This window comes from Alosa alosa, chromosome 9 (assembly GCF_017589495.1).
Source record: "Alosa alosa isolate M-15738 ecotype Scorff River chromosome 9, AALO_Geno_1.1, whole genome shotgun sequence".
NCBI classification, from domain to species: Eukaryota; Metazoa; Chordata; class Actinopteri; order Clupeiformes; family Clupeidae; genus Alosa; species Alosa alosa.
In genome coordinates, this window is record NC_063197.1 from 27,428,452 (window position 1) to 27,438,873 (window position 10,422).

The following is a 10,422-nucleotide window of genomic DNA, read 5'->3' on the forward strand; positions in this document are numbered from 1 at the left end:
GAGAAACTGGAAAGATGGAGAAAAGAGTAGAAGAGAGGAGTCAGAATCGTACATTGGCTAGTGATGAAGTTCTCCATGCTCTCTCTGGTCTGGTTGGAGCTCCTCAGCTTCTCCAAGGCCTCCTTCAGAGCCTGCTGCTGCTCCTGAAGCTTCTTCCTTAGATCAGCGATCTCCTCATCCTGCAGTACACACACACACACACACACAAAATAGTTTATACTACAGCACTTTTATAGATGTGTGTGTGTGCGTGCGTGCGTGCGTGCGTGTGTGTATGTGTGTGTGTGTGTGTGTGTGTGTGTGTGTGTGTTTGTGATTGCATGTGTGTGTGTGTGTGTGTGTGTGTGTTTGTGTGTGTGTGTGTGTGTGTGTGTGTGTGCATGTAATCTGACCTTTGTGTTCTGTTGGCCGGACATTTCACTGGGAAGTGTTGCTTTCCAAAACCCTTTGAGCAGAGAACCTGCCTCCTCCAAAATCCTTTTCAGGGTCCTAGTGCCTGTCAACAGACTCCTCACAGATCCCTGTGAAACCAAAACCACCGCCATCAGTTCAAGCACACCGACCACAACAGAAACTACCAACAATCCAAATATGGCAAAACGCTCCACAGACAAAGTGCTCAGACCTCAGGGGCCAATCCTGTTACTGTCAAGCTACAATGAATATCCTTACAATACGCGTCAACCTTTCTTTGTGTTATATAGATAGATAGATAGATACTTTATTGAACCCCAAGGGGAAATTCAAGTATATACAGATGATGTCTCAGCTAACACATACGGCATTAACAAACCTATGAAATGAACTCACAGAGAAACATACTATCACTACCATCACACACACAGACATGCTACCACTACCATCAACACAGTACTACTACCACAGATCCAGTGTCTCAGCGACTGTGTGTGGCTTTTAATGGCGGAGGTCTGACCTGCTGCAGTTTGTGCTGGCCAGAGGGCTGAAGCATGGCCTCCATCTTGCTGATGAGGACCTTGCCTTCCAGGAGCTGCTGCAGCAGGGCGGTGTAGTCATCGGCGTGCCCGACCACGTGCTCCCCTTCTGGGGGAGGGAGGCCACTGCCCGCGGCGCCGGCCTCCAGAGGGGTGGCATGTTTCTCTGATGAGGGGGAGGGAGGGAGGGAGAGGGAGTTTTATGGCGAGTCTCTGTGTGCATGTGTGTACATTGCTAAGTGTGTTTTCACTAATTCACGGATTGGGATAAATGCAGAGACCAAATTTCCCTCACGGGATCAAAAGAGTATATATACTCTATAATTCCTGCATGCAAGTTATGCGAGGTGAGTAGTTCTCATTCTGTATACAGTATGTGAGGGCACTGTGGCTGTGGGTGTGTTTGCATATGTGAGTGTTTTGTGTACAAGAATACTAAACATCTTTAGGACAGTGTGTTGGACATCTTTAGGACAGTGTGTTGGACATCTTTAGGACAGTGTGTTGGACATCTTTAGGACAGTGTGTTGGTGTAAGTGTGTGGATATGTGGCATCAGTGTGCTGTGTCTTACCACTGGCTCCAGCGCGAGGTTCTGCCGGAGGAGACGCTGGACTAAGAGGCCCAGTGTCCCTCACAGGCGGAGAGGAAGAGGAGTCTGGACAGAGATGAGACAGACACACACACACACACACACACACACACACACACACACACACACACACACACACACACACACACACACACGGTGAGGCACAGTAGTCCCTAATATATACTTCATTGACAGGACACAGTGTTTACATCACCTGGTGTGACTATTAGGACTACTATTAGGTAGTCCTAATATTTAACCTATACTCTTCAAAAAAATGAAGGGAACACTTACAGTTTTCCACAATTGTTAAAACACATTTTTTGAAACCTTCCAGCCTTTTCTCCATTCTCAAACTACATTCACAGAATGTCTGACAGTTCTTGCAAAATAAAACACTCGCCTCAAAAGTTTTACTTGTGCTCAGAACCAAACAGTGTCAGAGTACAGATCCAGTGTATGATTGAAGTGTTCCCTTAATTTTTTTTGAGCAGTATATTTTCCATTGCTCGTGCCAAAGGCCTGTGCTCTCAGTACTCACCATGGAAGAGCTGCTTCCTGGCGGGCGGCGAGGCCTGTAGCTGCTGCTGCAGCTGTGCATGCAGGCTGCGCATGTCCGACTGCAGGTCATGCAGGTCAAAGGGCCTACTGCAGGAGCCCTCCCCCTGGGCTGCTGAGACCAGAACATTCCATTATTAGAGGAGTATGCATGCGCCAATATCTGTGTTTATATATATACATCTGTGGTCATGTATACTATATACACATGTTCCATGTATTTCCGTGAAATATGTTGCCAAGTTGTAAACAGTTGTAAACAGAAAACCATGATAAACTGAGTAAACACAAACTTATTTGGAGAAAGGAGAGAAAGAGGGAGAGGTATGAATGATGGGACTGACCCAAGTGTGTGTGTTGGGAGGTGGCACTTGCTCTCTGGTAGGTCTGGATCTGATTTTGTAGAGACACAACCAGCAGCCTGCTCTCACGCAGCTGCTGTTGGAGCACGTTCACCTCGTGCTGCAGCCTGCACACACACACACACAGAACGTTAGGGTTGGTTTCATACTGTTATAGATAGAAAGGATTTTTTTTTTTACTTTTAATTTTTTCACTTTTAACAGTAAGTATTAGCTAATGTGTCACAAGTAAATACTATAGTTTTTTACAATAGTTTTGGTGTTTGTTCAAAGTAATTACTTTTATGATGTGCACAGGTGACTAGATGATGTGGAGGTTGAACTAGCAGCTTTGATAATTTCATTTAGCATCTAAAAAATGCACCAAAGCGACTGAGAAAAACTGTAAATATTACATTATATGGAATGCCCTATGTGCAACGGGGTGTCTAAACATGCAATATCACCGGCATGCATATGGCATAACACATCTGTGGGACATGTCTAGTAAATGTTAAATATAAAATGATATTGAATGCCCTATGTGCTATACTAACACACAAAGCTATCACACACACACACACACACACAAACACACATAAACACTCATACACAGACACAGACACAGACACACACACACACACACACACACACACACACACCTGCTGGCGTCCTCCTGGTGGTCCTGTCGATCCTGCTTCAGTTGCTGGATTGTTTGCGCATGCTCTCTGGCCTGCGCCTGCAGACGCTTGCACTGCTCCGCCCACCTCTCCATCTCAATCTCCGCCTCCTTCAGGCGACCACGCCCATTAGCCATCGACTCACGGAGCAGCTCCGCCTCCCTGTTGCCCTCTGTATAGCACACACACACACACACACACACACACACACACACACACACACACACACACACACACACATGGTATGGACTTGTGTGTGGATATGTGTCTGTCCACACATGGTATAGACTTGTGTGTGTGTGTCTCCCCCATGTGATATTATTGTTATTTGCAGTTTTGAGTGTGTGCACTGATTCACAATGAATGCATGTGTGAGTGTTCAAAAAATGTGTGTGTGTGTGTATGGCAAAGTATTTTGTATTTGCAGTTTTGAGTGTGCACTGATTCATGCCAGAGTGAATGCATGTGTGAGTGTGGCTCAAAAATGAATGTGTGTGTATGTGTGTGTGTGTGTGTGTGTCAATGTGTGTGTGTGTGTGTGTGTGTGTGTGTGTGTGTGTGTGTGTGTGTGTGTGTGTGTGTGTGTGTCTGTGTGTGTGTGTGTGTGTGTGTGTGTGTGTGTGTGTGTGTGTGTGTGTGTGTGTGTGTGTAAGTGAACATCAAGGTAATGCGTGATTAGTGAGCACTCACCTCTGGTGGCCCTGGTCAGAAGCGCTGACTACAGAGGCATGGTTCTCCTCCTTCAGAGTTCTAATCTGATTAGACAGCTGACTGACAGAATCCAGCCCCTGAATGTAGATGTTGGTGGGGGCCACTCCTGTGAGAGAGCAAGTGGGACAACAGAGACAAAAATACAGAGAAATTACTGTCTTGGGCATGTGTGTGTGTTTGTGTGTGTGTGTGTGTGTGTGTGAGTGGGCAATGTGTGTGTGTGTGTGTGTGTGTGTGTGTGTGTGTGAGTGGGAATGTGTAGTTAGTGTGTGTGTGTGTGTGTGTGTAAGTGGGAATATGTAGTCAGTGGGTGTGTGTGTGTCTGTGTGTGTGTGTGTGTGTGTGTGTGTGTGTGTGTGTGTGTGTGTGTGTGTGTGGAGTGGGCATGTGTGTGTGTGTGTGTGTGTGTGTGTGTGTGTGTGAGAGTGGGAATGTGTAGTTAGTGTGTGTGTGTGTGTGTAAGTGGGAATATGTTGTCAGTGGGTGTGTGTGTGTCTGTGTGTGTGTGTGTGTGTGTGTGTGTGTGTGTGTGTGTGTGAGTGGTCATGTGTAGTCAATGTGTGTGTGTGTGTGTGTGTGTGTGTGTGTGTGTGTGTGAGTGGGAATATGTAGTCAGTGTGTGTGTGTGTGTGTGTGTGAGTGGGCATGTGTAGTCAGTGTGCGTGTGACTACATGATACAGGTATAACTATACTAATACTGTAGTCTAAATGGTGGATAATTAAGCTATACATCAAATGCTGAAATATGGTATTTCTGAAGTGTTAAAGATTAAAAGAAAAAATAACAAGAACCGTACAGAACCGAAAACCGTGATCCTAAAACCGTGATACGAACCGAACCGTGGGTTTTGTGAACTGTGCCACCCCTAGTGTGTGTGTGTGTGTGTGTGTGTGTGTGAGAATGAGAGAGTATTTACCTCCTTCTCTCCCCATTGAGGCAAGTCTCTCCTCCAGCTGCTGTCGTAGTCGGTCGTTAGTCTGAATGGAGTCTTCCAGGCGTCGCCGTAGGCAACGGATCTCCCTCAGGTGTTCCTCCATCAGGTCTGTGCCTGCACATGCACACAGGTACCGTTACACACCTCGACACCTCGACACACGCTGTCTCCATACTGCACACTTACATACTGCACAACACACACACACACACACACACACACACATACACATACATACTGCACATGCACACAGGTACCGTTACACACCTCGACACACACGCTGTCTCCATACTGCACACTTACATACTGCACACACACACACACACACACACACACAAACACACACAAACACACACACACATATACTGACATGCACACAGGTACCGTTACACACCTACTGTATACTAGACACACGCTGTCTCCATACTGCACACTTACATACTGCACTACACACACACACACACACACACACTTACACAGGTACCGTTACACACCTAGACACACGCTGTCTCCATACTGCACACTTACATACTGCACTACATATTCTCTTACACACCCACACTCACACACATACATAAGCACAATATTCAGACACATTTTGGAATTTCATAACATCCACATACACAAAGCATATCTCTGTCTGTCTCTTTCTCTGTGTGTCTCTCTCTTTCAGACACACACACACACACACACACACACAAATTAACACACACACACACACACACACACACACACACACCTGCATGGCTGGTACCTGACTGGTACCCTGATGATCCAGAAGACAAATCCCCATGAGCAACTGTCCTTCCTGGTCGCGCCCCATAGGCCATATCCCACAATGCACTGCTCTCCAGCAGCCCAGCCCCCGGGCTGGCATTTACCCCAGCCAGGGGCGACTGATGAAAAGCATGATGGGACTGCGGGAAGAACCGGTTGGGGTCGGGTTGGGGCGGAGTGGCCAATGGGAAGCCTGGATGGGGCTTAATGGCAGAGCCCATGAGACCAGCGCCTAGAGAAAGGAGACAACACAAACACAAACACTGGTAAACAAACCAACAAGCCTCAGTGCTGATGTGGAGCTTGCGTGCCAGCTGGGGTAGGACACACACACACACACACACACACACACACACACGCAAGTGAGTGAGTCAGTCACAGTCACACTGCACCATTCCACTTCTGCAGGCACAGCGGAATTAAACAAGAGGTGAGGAGAAAACCAAACAGAATGGCCTCCTTCTTTACCATGAAAACAACATAGCTAAGCTTCTGTCTGACGTCTGACTTATTGTTCTACGTTGGGAGTTCATGCCCATGACTATGAGAATCAGGGATAAGTTTTAACAGCCCTGAAATTAGCATTAGCATAAGGAGCAGATGAGCATACAAATACAAACTACTGCCAAAACAGGCAGATTTAGAACCGTATCCAGCTGGGGTCAACGCTCATTCTGAGGACTCGTAAAAACTGGCCATTTTCACTCTCAGACTTACACAAACACTCTGGACGAGTGCCCCTAGATACCTTATACTGTATATAAGAAGGGCAGAGCATTATAGTCACCATCGCTCACACGTATCATTACGTGAGGGCGAAGATTCCATTTCGCCAGCTCGCACACACACATACACACACGCATGCACACACATGCACGCACACGCACGCACACACACGCACGCACACGCACAGGCACACACACGCACGCACACACACACACTTATCGTTATGTGAACATGAGGATTCCACTTCAGGCAAAATCCCCATATTCTAAAGATGGATTAGGACGATCAGTGGCGGTAGCGTGACTCTCTGGGCCCTCTCTGATTGGCTGAGCCTGGGCCTCTGACACGGCTCCTCAGCCCAAAAAGAAGAGGCACTGATGATAATTGAGGTAATTGTGCCCTGGCTGTGTGGAGTGCTGGTCCTCAGATGAGCCCCTTTGACTGAAACATTTGTCTGAGCTTGGTCTGCCTCCGTTGGACCAAACTTTGGAGATTAAATCTTTGGCTCTGATTGAGGCCACCCTCTCATAAGGCTTTGGGCTGAACTGCATTTAACTGGACTGAATTAGTTGAATGATGATGGCTTTGGTTCTCTGAGCAGAATTGACCTGAACTGACTGCATTTCATTAGACTGATTTGAACTGAATTTTGCTGAATAGGATATCGCACTGGATTAAGTTCAAGTGAATTTAGTTATACTTTGTACTCACACAGAAACGACGAGGACCAAATCAGAGTGAGTTAAGACAATTATCGTTCCAAACATATGTAAGACAGGGCAAGAATTTAACAAATTCAAACAATTACATAAATTTAACAGATCACTGGAGTTTTGTAGGTAATAAAGAGTGAGTCAGTAGATGTTACTTAGCACACCCACACACACACCCCACCCCCCACACACACACATCACACACAGGTGAACGCACGCTCATTGCTGGCCAGCTGCCTCTGGAGCATGTGGAGCTCCTGCTGCACAGAGGCCAGGGAGAAGCCCCTGCTGTCCTGGTAACGGGCCCGCAGGGGGGGGGGCTGTGCGGAGGGGGAGGAGGGGAGGAAAGGGCCAGCGAGAGAGGGGGACTCAGGCACGAGTCCAGCTAAAAGGCCTGAGGGAGAGATAGAGGGAAGAAGAGACAGGAAGAAAGAAAGAAAGAAAGAAAGAAAGGAAGAAAGAGAAGAGGAGAGGAAGCAGGGGAGCAATGAAAAAGAATGGGAGAGAATGGGATTGTTTTTTTTTTTTTACACATATGTCAAGAGAACACACAGCACAAATGGCCACAGAAACAAACACAACACCAAACTTAACACTACAGAAGGATGTGTGGTATAGACTCATACCACAGCAAACAGGTGCAGTCCACAGCAAATGTGGTGTTCAAATAGAGAGCAGTACCGTATTTTCCGGAGTATAAGTCGCACCAGTCAAAAATGTGTCATTAAGAGGAAAAAAACATATATATAAATATATAAACGTTGCACATGAGTCACAGGACCAGCCAAACTATGAAAAACGTATAGACCCTTTCAACAATAAAAACAAAAACAATGCTTGAACGTTCTATTTGGTTCCCAATCTACTTCCTCTGCATTAAGATAACATATGGAATGTTAAAAAGGAAGCCTTGTGGGGCCAACTACCTCAGTATGTACTCTAATGTGACTTGTTGTTTCCGCTTCTATGGAAACGCTAGCACACTACGGTGCGTTGGACATGTGTCACTGCCCACCTGTTTGGGAACGAGTGTCCATGGGCCTCTGGGGAGTACAATGCATGCTGGGACAGCTCCTGGAGGACTGGTGTGATGAGGAGATGGAGGAAGGGATGGAGGGATGCTGGGGAACACCTCTGTGGCTGAGGGAGCCTGGAGGAGGAGATGGAGGGATACAGTAGATGGATGGAAGGGAGGAATGAGAAGATCGATGATGGTCTGATGTGATGGGGCGATATTTATCCTCCTGATATTTATCCTCCTGGAAATCTAATGCTTTGTGTGTGTGTGTGTGTGTGTGTGTGTGTGTGTGTGTGTGTGTGTATGTGTGTATGTGTGTGTGTGCATAGGCTTGTAGTAGCTACCTGTGGTAGATCTTTCCTCGTGACCAAACTCACTGGGTGTGTCCACATCCGAACCCAACTCCAGATCCTCATTGATGGAGCCCGGTTCATCTGACACGAAGGAGATCCTGTCCGATTGGTCGGTGACCTCCGAGAGGGCGTGACTGCTGACCGGCGTATCCGGATGGGACTGTTCCAGCTTAGAGCGCAGGGACTCGATGAGTTTGTCCTTCTGCTGAAGCTCCTTGCTCAGCCTGCAACACACACACACACACACACACACACACACACACAGACACCGGACAGTGATCAGCATGACGCTAAGTTAGCTTATCATAAAAATGAAAAAATCTGAAAACATCCCAGGAGCCACACAAAATGGTTCGTTCCCATTTAGAAACAACAGTGATCGTGATCCATCAGGCTTCTATGCACGTAGGGATTGATACATGCGCTACGCCTGTGACACTAATTAATAAATTCAGGTCATGGAGTGTTGATTGATTGCTAAGGACAAGTGTCATGAATTTTTCCTGACCTGCTTCCTGTATCAACAAGAAACGCTTGAGAAAAAGCGCAAGTGACATTCAGAAGAAACAGCAAACATCAGAGAGATTTGACTGGGAGTGGATTTGGCTAATAACTGAGCAGAACAGCTAGTGCTGCCAAAGCAGAATATTGAGAGAGCAGAGACCGACAAACAGCAGAAGGGGGATAAGGGCTGTGTGAATGTGTTTGCTGTGTGTGTGTGTTATGTGCATGTGTGTGTAGTGAGTGGCTGTGTGTGTGTGTAGTGAGTGGCTGTGTGTGTGTGTGTGTGTGTGTGTGTGTGTAGTGAGTGGCTGTGTGTGTGTGTGTGTGTAGTGAGTAGCTGTGTGTGTGTGTGTGTGTGTGTGTGTGTGTGTGTGTGTGTGTGTGTGTGTGTGTGTTTTCTTGCAGACAAAGCAATGCATTAGGCTGTTTGGCAGCCCTTTGCTTTCTCAGCTGAATTAATAAAGACTGATTACTTGATTAAGGGCTAAAGCTAATTCCTGTCTCTGACACACACAACCTCGAACACACACACAATCACAAACACATACAACAGATTCACATGCAATAGCAGTGTCCCCTTTTCTCACAAATAAATTCAGTGAATACTAATTAAAGAGGGTATAATGGCCTAATTCAAACCAAGTGTTCTCCATTTAATAAGCCTTCCACAGTCTCGCTGGGCGACCATATGGCAACCTGGCCATCCAGTGTCCACACCCCACACACACTATGGCACACACACACACAAACACTACAGAGCATCTAACTCTCTCATTCTATTGCACACTGAACTACTCAAATTCCACACTCATAGCATAGCCCAGAGAGAGCTACTCCAGCGGCCTCGATGGGGATATCCTCACTGTCCCACATAGTAGCTTACTTCTCCAGTTGCCGGTGCAGAGCCCTCCTCTCCCTGTCCGCGTGCGTCTTGAGCAGGGTGAGCTCGCGCTCCTGTGCCCGGTTGTCCCACAGTGAGAAGGAGAAGAGAGCCTCGCGGTACAGCGGGCTGCTCTTGGACAGCATGGACTTCCAGAGTGGGGCCATGGCTCCGCGGCCGCCTAGCCCGGGCGAGGGGCCCTGTGCCTGGGCTGCGCGCTCGACGGATCCCCCTTCAGCGCCAGCCTCCACAGGCTCCGGAGCCGCGTCTGGCCCCTGGGGAGGGGCGGCCGAGGCAGTCGCCGCAGTGACACCTGATGTCAGCTGGGTCTCCGTGGTGACGAGGATGTGATCATTAGCTTAACGACCGGGGTGGGGTGGGGGGGGTCCTGATCTTTGGCGTGGGATTGAGGAAGTAAGAGAGGGTGTTCCGATGATCAGGTGTAGCTCTTAGTAAATCCTGAGATTATGCAGCGAGTCATCTGTACACACCCACATGCATGCAGACACACACACACACACACACACACAATGAGAGAGAGAGTGTCTCAAATGTGTGTCTCAACGTGTGTGTGGCCACGCTCCCGGAAGACAGCATTCAACCCGACGCCTGGATGTGTGTGTATGCGAGTGTGTCCTGAACTGAACACACACACACACACACACGCACACTCGTTTCCCC

The 10,422-nt window shown here is 47.6% G+C and overlaps 1 protein-coding gene across 2 annotated transcripts in view; it reads right to left on the reverse strand.

Annotated features, from left to right (window-relative positions):
* The window catches only part of LOC125300161 (phosphodiesterase 4D interacting protein), a 37,782-nt gene that overhangs the window by 4,438 nt on the left and 22,922 nt on the right, over positions 1-10,422 (reverse strand). The window contains exons 21-33 of one of the 2 annotated variants that reach the window (XM_048251816.1): positions 8,349-8,581; positions 8,002-8,136; positions 7,204-7,380; positions 5,510-5,779; positions 4,753-4,884; positions 3,824-3,940; positions 3,106-3,295; positions 2,447-2,571; positions 2,086-2,217; positions 1,527-1,610; positions 935-1,119; positions 393-521; positions 53-179 (exon numbers count right to left, since the gene is read on the reverse strand). In XM_048251816.1, coding sequence (XP_048107773.1) covers positions 53-179; positions 393-521; positions 935-1,119; positions 1,527-1,610; positions 2,086-2,217; positions 2,447-2,571; positions 3,106-3,295; positions 3,824-3,940; positions 4,753-4,884; positions 5,510-5,779; positions 7,204-7,380; positions 8,002-8,136; positions 8,349-8,581 — 2,036 coding nt within the window. Of the gene's footprint in view, positions 1-52; positions 180-392; positions 522-934; positions 1,120-1,526; positions 1,611-2,085; positions 2,218-2,446; positions 2,572-3,105; positions 3,296-3,813; positions 3,941-4,752; positions 4,885-5,509; positions 5,780-7,203; positions 7,381-8,001; positions 8,137-8,348; positions 8,582-10,422 lie in introns of those variants that run through there. The other variant, XM_048251815.1, reaches the window with a different exon arrangement.